Raw genomic sequence first — 19,569 nt, 5'->3', positions numbered from 1 at the left:
AGTAATTTAACCGTGGCCTCTTTACAGCCTGTTGCAGTGTCTGACGCCACTAGGAGATCAACATATTGCAGCAACATATTACTAGAGGGGAGTTCCAAGGCATCTAATTGCGTTTTCAAAGCCTGACTATAAATACTGGGGCTTTCTGTATAGCCTTGTGGAGCACAACAGAATCTAAAGCTCAGACCGGCTATTGCAAATCCAAACAGATGACAACTGTCTAGGTGGATTTGGATGCTAAAGAAAGCGTTTTTTAAATCAATCACTGAGAAACATTTAGCTGTCGGGAGAATCATTGTCAGGATCCTTCTAATGTTAGGGACCACAGGATATTGGGGTACCACAATTTTATTGACCTCACTAAGATCAATAGTGAAACGGTAAACATCAGGATGGGTGTCAGAACAGTCCAAGGGTGCCTTTTTAAGAATAGGGAGAATAGGGCTATTGCACACATTCGCTACTGTCTCTTCAACCATGCCAGACTTAATCAATTCCTGTATTATTTGCCACAAGGCCTTTTCTCCTGCCTGGGATATCTTGTATTGGGGATTGCGGGGCAGTCTAGCATTGTCCTTTATCTGTATAGAGATTGGTGGGATCTGAAGCAACCCCACATCTGTGTCACCTGTAGCCCATAATGTGCGTGGCACATCACAGAACTGGAGGGAGGGGGTCATCCATTGCGAAGCATTGTTTGGCATAGGCAACTCGTGGTTCAACTGTGATGTAAACGCCGTCTGGGGAACAGTAAATTGTTGCATGCAGTCTTTTTACCAGATCCAGTCCTAGTAAGTTCTCCCTACAATTTGACGTCAGTAGAAATGGTGAGTCAACTGTAAAAGGGCCAATAGTCAAAGCAAGAGGCTTGGAAATGGGGCTAAAACCGGCACGCCTGAGAAACCCACTGAAACATTGTTTTGGCCAGACAGGGCTGCCCCTGGGACCAGTGAACGGGAAACAGAGCTATTGTTAGTTCCTGTATCAGCTAGAAATTTCTCAGTGGTACCTTGTAAATCTGCAGTAATGTATGGTCCACGCTGATCTACAGGCGCTGGAACTGGTCCATTGCCCTGCCCCTGGCTGTCCTAGCTGTGGGACAACCCCGTCACCTCATCCATGTCATAGTCGTCATGATAGTACTGTCTTCCTCAAGGGTCGTCAAAATAGTTCCCACTCTGCCCATTGTATGATGTGTCCATGCCTTCTGACTGCATTCCCCCTCAGCCTCCACCTCCGCAGCTTCAAAAACCCAGACCTCTCGGAGCACCCCCTTTCTGTAACAGTTCCGGGCACTCATTCTGCCAATGTCCCTCCTTCTTGCAGTACGCACATTGATTGGGCCCCACGGGCGTACTCAATGTACCACCCCTATTTGTTCGAGATGGCCGGGGACCCAAACCTCGTCCTCTTCCACCTCGCCTCGCAACTTGCTGCATCAACACTCTCGTCTTCAAATCTTTCGACTTCTTTTCCACCCTTTCTTTGTCCTCTTTGTCTCTATGCTTATAGTAATGTGCCATACTCAATATGACCAACGGAGAGGTTGTCGTCCATGTACTTTCCGAAGTAAGCAACCTAGTTGCAACCTCAGGGAGCAGGTTAGTGACAAACCTGTTCACGAATAAACGAACACCACCCTCTGGTGACAAATCCTGACCACCAAAGTCGAGAAACAACCCTTCAAATCTGGTGAAATAATCCGACACACTCTCATTCGTCTTCTGACGACACGCAGTCAACTTATCCCAATCCACTTTCTTCGGTGGGATGAGGGAGTGCATATAGGTGATAACACGCCCCGGTAAAGCCAATAACTCTGCCTTTGGCTTCTCCCTGGGCTTGCGCTCCTTATCCCATGCTCTAATCTCATCCCATGTGCCACCAAACTCCAGGGCATGGTCCTGCGTATGGACCTGTCTCCATATATCCACCGGCCCCAGCAATCCAAAAAATAACTCTATGTCAGCTAACGTCATCACCGTGGAGTAGGCCGCATCCGTCAATTCCTTATAGTATGCAGTGGGGTTTTTCCTTGGGTCCAGCAACTGGCTCTTTAGGGAAAGGACCTCACTCCTTTTCCAAGGAGTGTAGATCCATTGTTCTTGAAACTGGGCTTCGACTTGCGGTCTGATTACAGTATTTTTGGAGTTGCGCAATTCTGGTATTTCAGGATGATAAATAGGATGGACTTCCATCATGGGGAGTTGCATCCCTAGCGATGGGACCTTCTGAAGTAATCTGCCTCGATAACCCACCAATGTAGTCATATTACTAAAAACCTCATTTGGGGCATATACTCTGTCTCGTATGTTATAGCTAATCTGCGGAGCGGTACCCTGGAAACACTAGTCCCACAAATCTATTAGAGTGGCCGACATGTGCTTAAGGGCATGCTGTTGTATGAAGGGCTCATAATCTTTCATCACACTCCACACATCCTCCACGCCCATTGAGCTGCCTGATTCGCTACCATCTGTTTCTCCTCAGTACCCACAGCAGAGCGCATCAATACTTTCTCCATGCGGTCTCGCACTGCTGCCAAATTGGCTCTGGTAACTCTGTGCACAGGCGTTTCAGCATTCAATGGTGTCTGTGGTGTCACACTCACAGGGGAAAAGGCAGACACAGAGACAGGCACCATCATGTAGGGGGACAGAGTTGTAGGAGTAAAAGGGAGCATAGTGGTTGAGGCAGAACCATGGGGTGGGGCAGGAGAGGGAAGGGGTTGAACTGGGGAAGCGGTAGTGTCTGCCCCTGTGGCTGGCAGGAATGCAAGGGAGGCAAGTGGGGCCGAGGTTGTAGAAGCAATTGGGGCCGGAGCTGAGGCAACGGTACCAGAAGCATCAGAGGGAACAGCCCCAGAGGTCGAGGATGGGGATATGGTGGCCGTAGCATATATCCGTTGTGGGGCATAAGGTGGCGGGGGACGAGAGTCCAATAAATCTTCGACAAGCTCATCTCTCTCCTCCCTAGCAACATAACTTTTGTCAGTCTACAAGCGAAACTTCCTATCTGCACACTCCATGCCTTTCCCAGTCTTTTCTCTGTCATAGGCTACTGCTTTGTGTGTAATAGTTTGTGTCTGCTTTCTTCGAACCTCTTTCTCCACTCGCATGCGTCGCTGCTTTGCTTCTTTCTGCCGCACTCTCAAAGAATCAAACATGGACTGCCCCCTCCTCTTAGCAAACAATTTGTCCTACAGGAAATTTATTTTCTGCTCATCAAACGAGCCAGTAAGTGGTCATTGCAGCTCAACACTGTCCCTCATATATTTATTCCACAACTTGGTAAACATAGTAGGGCCAATACCATGCTTGACATATATGTCAAAATTCGGGGTACTCCCCGGAGGTGCAGGCTGGCTCTCTTCCAACCTAGCGTTAGTAGAACAGCATCGACATCCAAAACATGCTAACTTACTTAAACAAGGCATCTTAAAATAGGACACAGACACTGTCCCTAATGGACAAACAACACCCACAATTATAACCCAAGAAAAATAAAACAACAAAATCACCCATGAACCAAAGCTAACTGTCCGGAAAGCACAGTCACTCCTCACTCAAACAAGCATTTCATCAGCATCCTCCCCAGCGTCGGTCCACAAGCCGCGCAGCACTCAAACACACAAACACATCACAAGTCATCCCGGAGGCTACATCATGTTCAAGACAACAAGTCCAAAGACCATATCATCTCAAGAAGACAGTTTCAAGCCCCAGACCTTTTTGAAGATACGCCAATTACCAGTTGGTCTGGCAGATTGTTCACAAACACTCTGCGCCTTTCACCAGGGTTCGTAAACCCATCAAGTACAAACCAAGACGGTGATAAAACCGTACCAAGACACAGCCCATCGACTCGTGTTGTTTAAGCAGGGCAATTCATAAACTGCAGTCCCGACAGTCAGGTGACTGCATCAAGACACAGCTCAAAGGCCCTTGCCGACCAAGAATGGTGCCATTTTTCCAAGAAACAAGTCACTCACATGGTGCACACAGGTCAAGTCAAATTATTCTCCACTGCCGACTCTTCAGACCACACGGTCAGCTCCAAGGTTTCGCCAGCCGGTGACCACTAGCCGAGGATCCGCCCGAACGGAAGGGCGGGGCAGCTGTGAGAGCCAAGTTCGGTCTTGTGTGTGTGGGTCCCCAATCCGCCCGACCGACCAGACACCACCCCGGCCCCTGTGACCCGATTACGGGTGAGGGGGTGACACTTCGCGGGGTCCCTGTTCGGGTGCCAACTGAAGGACGGGGCCCTCTAGGGCCATGCGGGTTCTTACGACCACCTGCTATGCCTTCCCAAAATTAAGAGTCGGTCAGGCAGTAGAGAATGAAAACTTACATTTATTCAGGTATTTACTCTGTAGAGGAGCCCAGTCACACCTTCACCCTAAGGTGTCTGCCGAGGGGACTGACACCTCATGGTACGCTAATACATAATAAACCCTTCTGGAGACTTCGGCACACGTCTCTGATGGAAAATTACCGGCTTGAGCCGGTCATGAACAAAGGAGGTACAGAGATCAGCTAGCACCTGACAGAGGGGTGCACTACCAGTATTTCAAGGCCACTGTGCCGAGTCTCAGCGTCTCCTAACGTGGTAGCAGAACTAAATGAAGAGATTGGAATGTACAAACAGAATAACAGTTAATTAGCAAGTCGAGTTACAGTCTTGGACAAAAGAGAATAATAACGAAGTACAGGTTTCTGCTGAGGCAAGCGTGTTAGGGAAGTAAGGCCTAATGTGAGCACAGCCTAAGCAGTCTTCTAGTGGTTACGAAATTCAAAATGGAGTCACACGGACTAACTAAGGCCTACATGCGGCAATGATAATTCAGTGGGTTACATAACGTGAATACAAATGGCTTCTATTTTAGCCACACATTGCTAACCTAACATAGCCTAACGGGTGCACTGTGGGAAAGGGAATTTCAAACCTAACAACTTGCAGCTGCTGCAGCCAACACAGCAAGTAGCAGGGTGTGCTCTGACAATGCACTGCGGTTCACAGACACTTGCAGAAGCTGCAGCCAGTAGCAGGAAGCGGTGAGACCATGCACTGTGGTTCACAGACACTTGCAGCTGCTGCAGCCAGCACAGCGAGTAGCAGGAAGTGCTCTGACCATGCACTGCGGTTCACAGACACTTGCAGCAGCTGCAGCCATTTGTAACCAATGCGTGGTTTCCTAAGAATGAAACAAGAGTAACCAATGGCTGAGGCCCTAACAATGTAATGTCTAACCAATGTGTGGGTTCCTAAGAATGAAACATGAGTAACCAATGGCTGAGGTCCTAACAGTGCCATTCGTAACCAATGTCTGGGTTCCTAAGAATGAAACATGAATAACCAGTGGCTGAAGCTCTAACAGTGCCATTTGTAACCAATGCGTGGGTTCCTAAGAATGAAACAAGTGTAACCAATGGCTGAGGCCCTAACAATGTAATGTGTAACCAATGTGTGGGTTCGTAAGAATAAAACATGAGTAACCAATGGCTGAGGCTCTAACAATGTAATGTGTAACCAATGTGTGGGTTCCTAAGATTGAAACATGAGTAACCAGTGGCTGAAGCTCTAACAGTGACATTGGAACCAATGTGTGGGTTTCTAAGAATGAAACATGTGTAGCCAACGGCAGAGTGTCGACAGTGGAGCCAATAGAAACGCAGACTGACATCCTGACAGTGAAATGATTAGACAATGGCGGGGGTCACTAGAGGTCCTGATGATGAAACCATGTAACCAATGACTGACGTCCTAATATTGAAATGCAGAACCAATGACTGAGGTCTTGATGATGAAATATATAAGTAGTGACTGAAACCCCGATGATGACTATGGAACCAGCTACAGAGGTTCTGAACGTGAGGCAGTGGTAAGCAGGTACAGGTGTCCTTCTCGTAAAGCATATATAACCAATGGCAAAGTTTCTAACAAGGTAAATGTAGTACAACTCTCCTACCATACTGGTCAGAATAATTGATGCACTTTTGCGTTAACGCCTGTGATAAATCATTGTGGCCTGTATTGCTCACATGGCTTTGCAATAAATGCTTTTAGACCCTTCGGTCATCCATTGCCTCAACCCCTACATATATTCTCTCAGTCTTTACCAACTCTACACGTCAGCCCACTGTTGTCCAAACTCTCAAAACGCTTGTTGACACTCAGTGGATTTCTTCTGCTTCTAGGGTCTCCTCCCCCCAACCCATAGTGCTGATCACCTCTCCATAGAGCATTCCAGGAGTCTTGGGTTGGTGTAGAGCTTCCATTTGCCAAAGCACAGTTGTATAACTTGCTTGGTTTGGGCCGCATGACTGGGATCCAAGGCCTGCAGGAACTTCATGTAGAGCCTCACTCCTAGACGGTGACTACTTTAGAGCAGTCAGTGAGCAGGGACTTTCCATTTGTGTGCCTTTGCCTGTGACTTTACCTCAGTCGCAGAATTGATGACCAAGGAGATGATGTGTTGCATTGGGTACAATGCTCAGGAATACTGACACCTGGTTCTCTCTCCCCACAGAGGATAGCATTTGTTCCAGCAGTTGTAGATGGCTACTTCCTTGAAGAGAGCCCTGAGAAGCTCCTGAAAGCGAAGAAAATTAATCCACTCCCACATCTGCTTGGATGCAACAACAATGAGTTTGGGGGGATTCTACCGAGAGTAAGACCTTCTGGTGCCTTGTCTGCAATAAGCAATAGAATCTATTACTATATCGTCCATCCCTGCGTAGGCTCATAAGTTTCCTTACTTCTCCACACAGTATGCATTGCATGTTTCATCTCATAAGATCCATCCCTCCACACGGTATGCATTGCATGTTTCATCTCCTGAGATCCAACCCTCCGCATTGTATGCATCGCATGTTTCAGCTCATGAGATTCAACCCTCTACACTGTATGCATTGCATGTTCCATCTCATGAGATCCAACCCTCCACACGGTATGCATTGCATGTTTCATCTCAAGAGCTCCAATCCTCTGCACAGCATGCATTGCATGTTTCATCTCATGAGATCCAACCCTCATACGGTATGCATTGCATGTTCCATCTCATGAGATCCAACCCTCCACACGGTATGCATTGCATGTTTCATCTCAAGAGCTCCAATCCTCTGCACAGCATGCATTGCATGTTTCATCTCATGAGATCCAACCCTCATACGGTATGCATTGCATGTTTCATCTCATGAGATCCAGTTCTCCACACGGTATGCATTGCATGTTTCATCTCATGAGATCCAACCCCATCCACAATGTATGCATTGCATGTTTCATTTCATGAGATCCAACCCCCCACATGGTATGCATTGCATGTTTCATCTCATGAGATCCAAAAAATGTACCAAACAAAAGTTTCATAACAAGGAAAAATGAGATTGCTTTCTTCTGAACCGAGACTAGATTTCACCGTGTGCATCTTTTTATCCTGCAGTCAATGAATCTGACAGATTTACAGAATGGATTGGATAAGGAAGATGTGGACATGGTAATGGAGGCAGTCGGGGGATTGCTGGTAAGCGCTTCCATCCTTTGAAAATCAACATGCCTGCAATGGTCTACGAATTCTATGTTCTCAAACTTTGTGTCCCTTTTATAGTAGTTTCATAGACCAGGTACACTATTAGGCCATCAGGCATTCATTTCACTTTGAGTTGATCTGCTGTTTTTGTATACAATAGGTGTACGTTGAGAAACATCAGTGTCTCTTGTTATTAGCATTGAAGAAACGCCAACCCCGCCCCCTTAGTCCCACCCATCAGGGAAACCAAGAGATGCATTTTAATGAGAGAAAAGGAAATTACATCATGAGCATCCAGTTTGTAGTTTGGGGTCCAGCAATAATTTGAGCCGAGTCTAGGTTAGCCAGTGCTCCCATTAGTAGGCATGCACCCTCTCTTTCTCACCATTAACAGTGACATGGGACTTCTAGTTCACAGCAGCTGCAGGGCCTCAGTCATGGCAGGTAGGCTTTAGGGAGTCCCCTTCTAGGAGATGGTCCATCAGGTGTTACCAGAGGGCTATGAAGTCTCTGGCCATTTCTGGTTTAGTGTCAATTTTTCCATCGCCGTATCTACTTTAGGCAGGAGTGCAATTGAATGCTATCTGGGGAATCTTTATACTTCCAGGTGCCAGAATAGCACTATCTGTGGCTCCCAAGCAGCTCTAGGCTGTTCATTTGTCACCTCTTAATTGATACTCCAGGTCTTGCGTCCTGGTAGATTTGGGGGTCTCTAGTTGGCAGAGGTACCTTTGACCAAATAGGGACCATTGCGTCTAGTCAGGGTAAGGGCCTACACTTCTAAAATAACCCCTTCTCACCCCCTTGGTAGCTTGGCACGAGCTGGCAGGCTTATCTCAGAGGCAGTGTGTAAAGCATTTGTGAACACATACAGTAATACAGTGACAACACTACAGATGTGTCAACAAAATAGGGACGTAGGGGTAAGTTTAACAAGGTCCAATGTACATACCCCGTCAAGTAGTAATGCAAAAAGTTACAGAGTTCCTCTAACAAAGACAAGAAGGGGGAGAGAGCAATGTATTGTCATATGTCAAGGGAAAAGGTGGACCTGGCTGTCAGTGACGCAGGTCGAAACAGGCAAAGGGGGAAAGGGAAAGGAAAACCTTGTTGGAACTAGGGCTCTCACACACCCAGCAAGCTAGGTGTCATGTTTCATCATTTGAGCCTGCCCCCCGTCAGGTCGGCGCTGCAATATCTGACGGGCACCCAATAATGCGGCTCTTTGGCGGGGATCTTTTGTTCCTGCCGGTGGGTGCAGTGGGGGTAAGGGGCCCTAGTGTGTGTAGATGTGAGTGATAAGTGTGTGAATATAAAATAGGTACTGTTAGTCCACAAGCAAAGAGTTTTTATTATGGTGGTAAACAGCCTAAGTAAAAATAGGTTGAGGTGGGTATTGAAACTAGTGATTTATGTAACTAGTTATGCAAGCCCTACTCTCAAAGAGATCAACATGTCTCATGCCATGGTAGCCATAATGGTCAGGGCACTTCCTCAGGATCTGTGTAAAGAACTATCTACAGTAGAGGGTACGTGAAGAATCTACATACCTAACAGGTTTCAGCAAGGTAACCTGTCAAGGAATTCTTGCAGCAGTTGCATGGTGCACCATCCCAGGTCCGGCGGCAGGGTAGGTTCACTAGCCGCAGCGTCTTTCTACGCTGGACCCACATCGGAGTCCGCATATGCCGCCGGCCACTGCTGCAAGAATTCCTTGATAGCAATACAGGTTACCTTGCTGAAACCTGTTAGGTATGTAGATTCTTCACGTGGATTCGAGCTGTGCCATGAAGTCTGTCAGGTGCTGCGGTGTCGGTGACCAGATTGGACCCAACAAGCCTGGGGACTTACCCAGTGAGGGTAAGTCAGGGCACGTCTGGGGCAACAAGGAAAGCCCAAGTAGAAGAGGAGTTTGTGGGGACCTACTTCGTGGGGACCTACTAGGCAACGGGCTAGCGATCGCGAAGGAGCCTCAAGCGGTCACACTGGAAACTGGCCCATGGGTCACTCGTGGAGTGGAGGCCAGAAATCTTCGGTGCAGGAGATGCTCAAGGCTGGGGCTACTCAGAGCCCAAAGCACAACTTTGAGGAAGACCAGGAAGATGATGTTGCTGCAAAAGTTCACGGTGTCCTGGGGTCATGGTTTCATGTCAGTTGCTTCTTTGGTGCCTGCCAAGCAGGGGAGTCACTCCTTGACCCCAAGGGAGATTTCTTCAGCCTTCTAAGCAAAGTAGAATGTCGAAGGTCCAGGATATATACTGCAGAGTTTCTTCCAGGGTAATCTAAAGTCTCAAGGACTGGGTTCCTATACTTATACTAAGTTTGGGGGTTGGACATACTCTAGGGACCCACCTATGGGAGGGTTTGGAAAGAAGGGTGGTTACACCCATTTCCTTTGTTCCGTTTCACGCCAGAAGATAGTGTTGCTGCAAAAGTTCACGGTGTCCAGGGGTCATGGTTTCACTTCACCCGAGATAGCCACGGGCCTCAGCTTTGCTGTGGACTCAGGGTAGCCTCGGGTAAGTCTGGAAATCTACCTCTGGTGATGCAAAGACTTCAGCGTCCGGCGGGAGCTTCAGCGATGCAGACAGGTCAGTTGCTTCTTTGGTGCCTGCCAAGCAGGGGAGTCACTCCTTGACCCCAAGGGAGATTTCTTCGATCTTCTAGTCGTGATAGAAAGTCAAAGGTCCAGGATATATGTTGTAGAGTTTCATCCAGGGTAATCTAAAGTCCTCGGGAGTGGATTCCTATACTTATGCTTAGTTTAGGGGATGGACTAACTCTAAGGCCCCACCTATGGGTGGGTTTGGAAAGAGGGGTGGTTACACCCATTTCCTTTGTCCAGTGTCGCACCAGAGCAGGGGCAGGTAGCCCCTGCAACCGGTTTGAACTGGACTGTGCACAGGGACACCAAGTGTGCCCCCAGTGCAGGACTTCAATGCACCAGAGAGTGCTCCCGCCCAGCCCCAATACACATCTGCCTGTCTGGAGAGGTGGTTACACCTCCCTTCGACAGGAAACCTATTGTCCAGGCCTCCCCTGCCAGAGTTTCGGTCAGCAGCAGGAGGCCAGACCCGTGTCTGTGGCAGAGGCATCCATTTTGTGATGCTAGGGCTCAGGAAAGTCCTACCGGGTTAGACCAGTGTGAACATGTCTCTCCCTCTAGAAGGGTGGAATGCTACCCCCGCTGCCAGAACTGGTGGGGGGGGGGGTAGTATTCCAAAGCGTCTGACACCAAACATGACATGTTTCCGTGCAGCCATCCCAAAGTTAGCATTTACCGCAAGGTTTTAATGCACTTAAGAGTATGTGGTCAGGCTGCACCACAAACAGCATCAGAGGAGGTACTAACACTGTAGAGGGGCTCTGCTCATGCAGGGGCACCCTCTCACATAAAAATCAAGCACTCTGCCTTCAGGATTGTTAAGGCCAGCCATAGGGGTGACTTATAGGTTTTATATGTGTGTGCAATGGTAGTGATATAGGTAGCCTATACCACAGTAAGGGGTTAATGCACCACCTTACCCAGGCTGTAGTAGCAGACCTGTGGTGCCATTTTGGAGTGCTTCCCAGGGGTGGCATAATTCATGCTTCAGTCCCTGGTAGGCCTCTGAGGTACCTATGCCCTACGTACATAGTATACCATATACAAGGGGCTTATAAGGCACTCCAGAATCCAATTAGATATGTACCTAATGTACATGCAAACCATTTTAGAGAGGAAGCAGCTAGGCTGGGGTCCTGATTAGCAGGGCCACAGCCAGACTAAGGTCGAAAAACAGTGAAACACCAGCAAAAAGCAGATCCTACTCTCCTACATCCCCTGACATCTGCTAAAAAGGGGAGGACACTAGTTTTGTAGAAATCTGGTATGAGCGCTGGTAATTTGACCCCTAATTAGGTGATATTTGTTGTAGGCCATCTAAACAAGGTGCAGGTCTTGAGTCTGCTTTCGGAGTTGAGGTTTCGTATCTCTGATTTATTTATATTAATCATGAACCCCTACACTTGTTGAAAACCCTCTAAGTGTTGGTCCAATTCAGAGATGGCCACCTCTGCTTTGGTTAGGACTAATAGTACATCATCAGCGAATAGCATAAGTTTGTGCTCTCACCCATTTACAAGCCCCCTGTGCCACCACTATGTCACTTTTCGTGACGTACTGGTGGCGCAGGGGGCTCCTTCATATTTACAAGCAGAGGAAAAGCCACCCTGCGTTACTTTTCCTCTCCTTGTAAATACAGCCCCTTCACACGCAGCACTTTGCGTTGAAGGGGCGTTCCATGGTGTTGCTGTGGGTGTTCCCACTCAACACCCATGGAACCAGACACATATCCAGATTTACGAGAAATTGTTAATCCGGAGATGCGTCTGAATGCTATGCCACCCTAGAGGTGGCATAGTGAGGCACAACGAGGAGAAATGGTTTCATTTCTCCTCGTTTTTTCCTCTTTCAATGCGTGCTGCATTCTACAGCACGCATTGAAAGAGGAAAAGGCCTGTTGTGATTGTTTTTGTGCAGGAAGGTGCCTGCGCCAGCGCATGGCTGCAGTTTGTGCGCCAGCGCAGGGGAAGCACAGAGATGTGACATATTCGTGTAAATATGTCGCATCCCTGTGCTTCGGAAGTGCCAAAGCGTGGCGCAGCCAAAGAACTTGCGGTGCCACGCTGCGGCACTTCCTTGTATCTCTGCCCCAGGATTTTTTTAGATGTCCATCTTCGTAGTAGGCTCTTTCGGTGATCAAGGCTGTTTGGAAGGTGATTTAATGGACATGCTCGCAAGCCTGCCTGTGCCACTGTCAAGGTGTCCTGTGTTCAAACCCACAGAAAGTGGTGGGAGGAAGGCTTGCAAACAGTTCCAATCACTGGCTATTGCTCTAAGTAGCCTTCCAACCCATCGTTTTCCACCCACCATGCCACTACAGACAAAGGCCGCCTTATGCAAATCAGTACTGACCTTTCCCCTCATGCGATCAGTCCATACCAAAATGCCAGACGGGGCTCCCCCAAAAGTGGCTAGAAGCAACCGAAGAGCGGTACCAGCCTGGTTAGGCCTCATGAGGTGTGATCCAAGCCTGTATCAAAGCTGAGAAGAACCTGAAAGCATAGGGGACAGAGTCTGGGTCACTTGCCAGTGACCAGGGGCACGATAGACGAATGCCCACCGATGTCGGGTGTTTCAGGTGCAAAGATGTGAAGCTTGACTCTGCAGCCACGGGGACCAGGAGATGTCAATGATGACCAAAGTTCACAGGCGAGCTGTCCCACGAAGGATGTTGAGTGCTGGGGAGTCAGTGTCCGGATTGGAGACCAACAAGCCTTGGCAACTGCAACCCATGCGGTTGGAGAAAAGATGCTTCGGTGTGGACCATCAAGGTCCTGTGGACTCCCCAAGCAATGGAGAGTCAGGGCACGTCCTGTGCAACCAGGAAAGCCCACTGAAAGTTAAAGTACCCTTCTCAGGGACCCACAGGTCGACGGACCAGGGATCGCAAAGGGACCTCGAGATGAATCACTAAATACAGCCCACGGAACACTCGTGGAGTGTAGGCCAGTAATCTTCGGTGGAATCACTGCTTGGGGTGTGGACTATAAGTAGCCCAAGGCACAGCCTCAGGGATTGCCAAAAAGCATATGCTGCTGCAAATGTGCACGGTGTCCAGGGGTTCGGGTTGCACTGTCCCCATGAGGGCTTTGGGTCTCAGGTTTGCTGAGAGCACTGGCCAGCCTTGGGGGAGCTTGGGAACCTACCTCCTGTTTTGCAAAGTCTTCGGAGTCCATCAGGAGCTGCGTAGATGCAAACTGGTCAGAAGCATCTTTGGTGCCTGCCTTGTCATCCAACGTAGTGTAGATAGTTGAAGTACTTGGTTTCAGTAGTAGTTTCGTCCAGGTAAATCTAAAGTCCTGTAGCCAGGGGTTCCTACTTTATACCCAAGGAAGGGGTGGGACAAACTCTGGGTACCCACTTATGGGAGGATCAGGACAGAGGGGTGGCTACACCCATGTTCTTTGTCCAGTTTTGTGCCAGAGCAGGGGCTGATAGCCCCTGCAGCTGGTTTGAACTGGACTATGCACAGGGACACCAAATGTGCCCCCAGTGCAGACATCAAAGCACTCTCAGAGTGTACCCGCCCAGCCCCAATACACTAAAGCCTGTCTGGGAGGTGGTCAAACCTCCCTGTGACAGGAAACCTATTGTCCAGCCATCCCCTGCTGGAGTTTCATCCAGCAGCAGGAGGGCAGACTCGTGTCTGTTGCTGGCAGCATTCATTTTGTGATGCCAGGGTCTGTGAAGCGGTGTAGTCATATTTCTCCCTCTACTAGGGTGTAATCATACCTCCCACACCAGTTACTGGTGTGGAGGTATGATTCCAAGGTGTTTGACACCAAACATGACATGTTTCCACGCAGCCATTTTAAAGTTAGTATTTACTGCGAGGTTATAATGCACTTAAGAGTATATGGTAGGCTGCATCACAAACAACCCCGGAATAGAAGTTCCAAAAGCTGCAGAGGGGCTCTGCTCATGCATGGGCACCCTCTCACATAAAAACCAGCACCCTGCCTTCAGGATTCATAAGGCCTGCCATAGGGGTGACTGATAGGTTTACATGTGCAGTGATATGGATAGATATAGTGAACCTATATCTAAGTAAGGGGTGCATACACCACCTTACACAGGCTGCTGTAGCAGACCTGTTGTGTCATTTTGAATGGTCTCCCAGGGGTGGCATAATACATGCTGCAGCCCCTGAGAGGCCTCTGCGGTACCTACGGCCTAGGTACATATTATACCATATACTAGGGACTTATAAGGGTACCCCAGAATCCAATCTGAAGTGTACCTAAAGTACATGCAATTTGGATAGCAGGATCCCAGCGAGACTAAGTTAAAAACAGTGAAACATCAGAAAAAAGTGGGGGTAACTATAAGAAGCAGATCCTACTCTCCTATATATGCCCACGCATCCAGGAATTGTGGGTTTCGCTGTGATTTGAAGTCCGAGACTGCACGGAAAGACCCGCTCACTGTAGCTTAGTCTCCGACACCACACGATCTTGAACACATGCAGTGAGACGTCAATGAGGACCAGGTTGAGGAGCCTTGTGCTGCGAGGACACTGGGACAATTCTAAAAACTGCACTATTCACTTTTGTTCACTGATCACCAGCACTCACCACGAGTTACAATAAGGCGACAGAAACGCTTACCTGATGGCCGGGATGGTGCCTTCTGGGAGTCGCAGTCTGCCGAGGGATGCTGTGAGATGGCCAGTAAACAATTGCCTTAGCTGGGCTTCCACCAATGGAAGTGAAACGGGTCATATGAAAGGCGGCAGTTGTCAGTTTGCAGTGTTTGATATTTGAAGAAGGCAATCAGCCAAAACGCGTCATGCCTCCTGGGCAGCAATAAAGTTGTTCTTCCTGGTCCCCTGTTATGTCCCTCTGGTTTATATATATAAATATATATATATATAGATCTCCACAGGTTTCAGGGACGTTATAGATAGTTGGACATTTCACTCGTACAAATCCAGTAGAATTCGGCCGTTATAGTTAGTTCAGCTAACTATAACTCGCGCCTCTCAATGCACTGCAGATGAAGTCACATAATACATCACTCATGACATGGTCAGTGACATCACCGATGACATCACTGATCACATCTCAAATGACATCACTGATGACATCATCCAGTGACTGTGTGTTTCTGTCAAGTTTAAATATGTTTAATATATATAGGCCAAGGTGTATTGAAGAATGAGTGGGTGTATGAGTGTCTGAATGGATGATTTAGTAGGTGCGTGACTGACCCTATAAGTGAGTGATTAAACGTATCTTCCTGAATGCATGTGTTAGTGACTAAACTGTGTGAAAGTCTGTATCAGTCTGTCTCTTGGTGTGTAAGCGGCTGCATGGGTTGGTGAATAGCTACATGAGTGTCTATATGGGTTATTGATTGTTTGTCTGAGTATCTGTATGGGTGCCTGAGTATTTTTGTGGGTGGGGGGGTGACTCTGTGCATAGATGTGTGAGTGGGTGATTCACTGGGTGTATAGATTCAAGAGTGCATCTGTGAAGGACTGTATGGGTGCGTGAGTATGTGTATGGGTATGTTGGTGAGTGAATGGATGTCTCAGTGGTACATGTGTGAGTAACTACATCTGTGAAAGGCAATATATCTGAGTGTTGGAGTATATAAATGACTATGGGGCATATTCTCAAGGATCTATCACCGAGTTAACGGCACTTTATCTCAGCCAAAGTCGCGATAAAACTTTCACACCATTCCCAAGCTGGTGCTAACAGCCAATAACACCAGTTTACATGCGATAGCAGCCGCAAAAACATCGCCACAGATGACCCCGGCAACTATCGCTAATGAGATGCAGAGTAGGCGTTCCCGAGCAAAAGTCCGCGACAACACCACACCTCAACATTCTCAACGACCAGCCACATCGGCGATGAGATCTCAAAACATGTGATAAGGCTGGTTAGCAGCATGAATCTAACACCTGTTCTGACCTGGTGCAAAGTCGGCCGACAACCTGCAACATCAAAGGGAGCCCAGCCCAGAGCCACACATGAAGAACAACAGATGCCATGGAGCCACTCACCATGCATCCGGGAGGCCCAAGAGGGCAACAACACTCACCACCATCACCCCAAGAACCCCCCCTGGGGCCCCACTCCAGGCACCCCCCACCCATCCCCGGACAAAGACATGCCACATTAATGTCACAAAATCATAAACAAAACAATGTGCCTGATGTCGCACATTTACAACACCTAACATACATGTGTTGTCCGTAAAATGAGAATCATACATTCATCTTAGAATTTGGAAATAATTTGTTTTGTTCAGAATAAACACAAAACAACTATTTGAAGAGTCATGGCAGGTCCTCTCAGGACAATATTTAAGTCACAGCCTGCAAAACAAAATTCCAGATAAGAAGGTGTGTCATGCGCTCATCAAAGGACAGAGAGAGCGAGCGAAAGAGAGAGAGACAGAAAGAGAGAGATTGTACAAGGAGCGCAAGGCCAATTGAGCTCTTGGCTCATACATGCCAACTGGTGTGTGTGTTTCGCTATTGGTGCACACTAAGTCAAAGGCCTGGCATCAATTGCAACCCGAAGGCCACATCACATTTAAAAAATGCAAGCAGTAGTCAGACTAACATTAGGAATGAAAGCTCCTTTGTCTCAATACACAAGGCGGAAAGATGTCTGAACCACCGACCTAGGTCTTGAATGCGGCTAGCACTCCCTGCGAAAGATACCACACCAGAACTTGACGACTCCCACACCAAGAACTGCGCGAATGAAAGACCAACATGTCCACACCCCACACACACTTGTCCCTGCTTGAGGTACACCTGAATGGGATGCCCCTGACACCTAAGTAAAGAACAACCCATACGCCCAAACGTTGCACACAAATACAACTCATTGCTCCGAGTAGTGGCATATCATCCACATAACTGCCGCCTGTCAGAAGAGTGCCGTTGCTACGAGACCAACAAAGGCAATGGCTGGCAATCCCAGGCACATGCACAACCCCTGTCACGTGGAACTGTACCGTGCACGAATGCTGCATCGGTTGGGATCAAGCTCATCCGTCTGAGTTTCCGTCTTGCGTACGTCACCTGCGTCCAGCCCTGGTTCCACTGTCGATCATGCACATTTGAGTGGCCCATGGATGTCTGCCTATCCAACACAACGGTAGCTGAACTGGATTGTGACTTGTGTGTGCGCCCCCTGTTGGCCCACGAACAGGAGTGTAACCGCGATACCCGTGCATGGGATGCCTCGATATTTTGCGTATGTGCAGGCAGTTGGGCATGGAAAATTGCACAACTCCTCGGTGCAGTGACCACATCGAGGTGCTCCCCTATTGGGCTGTGTTGCGGATTGGTGAAATGGCATGGACGGAGCACAGCTGCCCGGACCAGTTAATTGAATGGATCTCCCTTGTGTTCCTCAAACACGACAACGATGTACTATTGGAACAGATTGCCCATGAAGCTGCGCTCGCATGCATGGATGAGTAACTACATTCCTGCAGCCACAACTGATTGTCACCCACAGCACAGGTCCCCACACCTTGTAGCATCTTGGAGGAATGGTCACATATCCCACCACAACAGTGGACATGTCTGCCTTCACCTGGACTCAGAATGCTTGTGTGTGGACGTACGCGTGTTTACACACACCGGTGCAAGGTGATGCAGTCCCATGAGCGGAGCTGCATAGCATCGAATGGCAACGTTCCAAAATCAGAGAAACTGCTGGGGGGAAGAGTACACACATGGAAATGCAGTACTATATGTGACCTTGTTGGACACTTCCACCTGCTCACTGTTGGCAGAGCAGACAGTCAGCGCAGTCCGGTGGTACAGCACAATGCAGATCCCATGTGCTGTGAGTCGTGTCTCCTGACACGGGATAATAAGCAGACGCCAAACATTACGTAACGCGTCCAGCAATGCAAGGTGGGCTGTGACCGTTGACATCCGTGATGCTTTGGGTTCATTCTTGCCACCCCATTTCTTGCACCTCAACATGTGCCTGAGCTGTCTGTAAGTGGTTTAAACATTGGTCTGCATGTCGTGGCCCTTGCCCTCTCCGTACTGACACGCACATGCTAATAAAGTCTACGCAACTATACTAGTGTACAACTGTGATGAGTGTTGATTATAATGACAAATCGTGTGCCTACATGTGCATTGTCCGTATACAGGGAGGGATTGACTGACACTTGTGAATTGGGGGTGAGTCCCTATTGCCAGCTCCACCTCTGTGAGCCAGACATTGTGGTTGGGATAGTTGCTGGCAGACCTGTGCTCTTACGGTCTTTAGCAATGTGAGTATGATGTCCAACTTCTTGCCATGTAGATCAAGGTTATCCATCAAAACAGACTGTGTCCACACAGATGTGTGTGAGTAGGTATGCGAAGAGACGTTCTGTTGTCACATGTGATGGGGGACACCACTTCAGGACTGCTACCGAATTTGACATTTCTACACACAGCCCTATTTAATACATGGACGTGGGGCTACGTAGGGGGTAACGAGATTGTTGTTCATGTGCAATGAGGCCACAGCTAGTTCACACATTCACAGTCATCTAATTGGCCATGTGTGTCAGAATCAAACATGCACATTGATGACATTTACCAGGTTGTACCTTTTAGTGCAATGAATGTCCCTACATTCATCCAAACCTTTATATGTAAGTGATCATAAACATGACGCGTCTGTGTGATTTGGAATGTTTTATTCACATTCTGGGGAGTGTGAGAGCTGGAGCAGTACATGGCCATTTCAAGCACACATAACATGGTTGCTAATTATACATCAGAGGGTCCCTGTAATATCCATAAGGAAGGGGAGAGAACCAGGGAAATGCAATCAAATAAACAACACAAACCCTTTCCAATTATAGCGAAAAACTGTCCCACAAAGGAGCTAACCAATTCTCTCATGAGTTAATATTTTATTTTCAAAAATATATTTCTTTTTCATACAAAAATATACATCACTAGATCAGTAAATACATATCACTATATTTTTCATCCATATACGGACAATCTCAAAACAAGACGAAGCAACAAAGTTAATCCAAGTACATGATTCAACAACAAATGACATACAGAGAACAAACATATGGACAATTAACCAGAACAAACAAAAACAGTTATTGTGCAGAATACATATAACAATAATATACATCAAAATCAATATACAAAACAAAAACAGACAATTGCGCTGAGGCGCGTTTCGGAATCCAATGAGCCGTCCTTCCTCAGGGTGCTGATGGTATAGAGAACCAATACTTCATAATAACTGATATATTTCTTTAATATACTCAAAGGTTCAAATTCAGACATTAATCGAAGCTTCGTGAATAGCATTTGTCAACCCACACGTTGTAAACATGGGGTACTATAGGTCACAGGTGTAGATTATATCACTGACATTCTTATCCAAAGATTGGGATTTGTAAATGCGTGTCCTGGGTAGAGAAATCGTTTTAA

General features: G+C 47.8%; 1 protein-coding gene across 1 annotated transcript in view; it reads left to right on the top strand.

Annotated features, from left to right (window-relative positions):
• LOC146788702 (fatty acyl-CoA hydrolase precursor, medium chain-like) overlaps nt 1-19,569 on the top strand; it is a 652,575-nt gene that overhangs the window by 483,762 nt on the left and 149,244 nt on the right. The window contains exons 8-9 of the mRNA XM_085630085.1: nt 6,530-6,670; nt 7,442-7,522. Of these exons, the coding sequence (XP_085486211.1) occupies nt 6,530-6,670; nt 7,442-7,522 (222 nt within the window). The remainder of the gene's footprint in view (nt 1-6,529; nt 6,671-7,441; nt 7,523-19,569) is intronic.

This window comes from Triturus cristatus, chromosome 10 (assembly GCF_964204655.1).
Source record: "Triturus cristatus chromosome 10, aTriCri1.1, whole genome shotgun sequence".
Taxonomy (NCBI): domain Eukaryota; kingdom Metazoa; phylum Chordata; class Amphibia; order Caudata; family Salamandridae; genus Triturus; species Triturus cristatus.
This window is presented reverse-complemented; position numbering and strand designations above follow the sequence as displayed.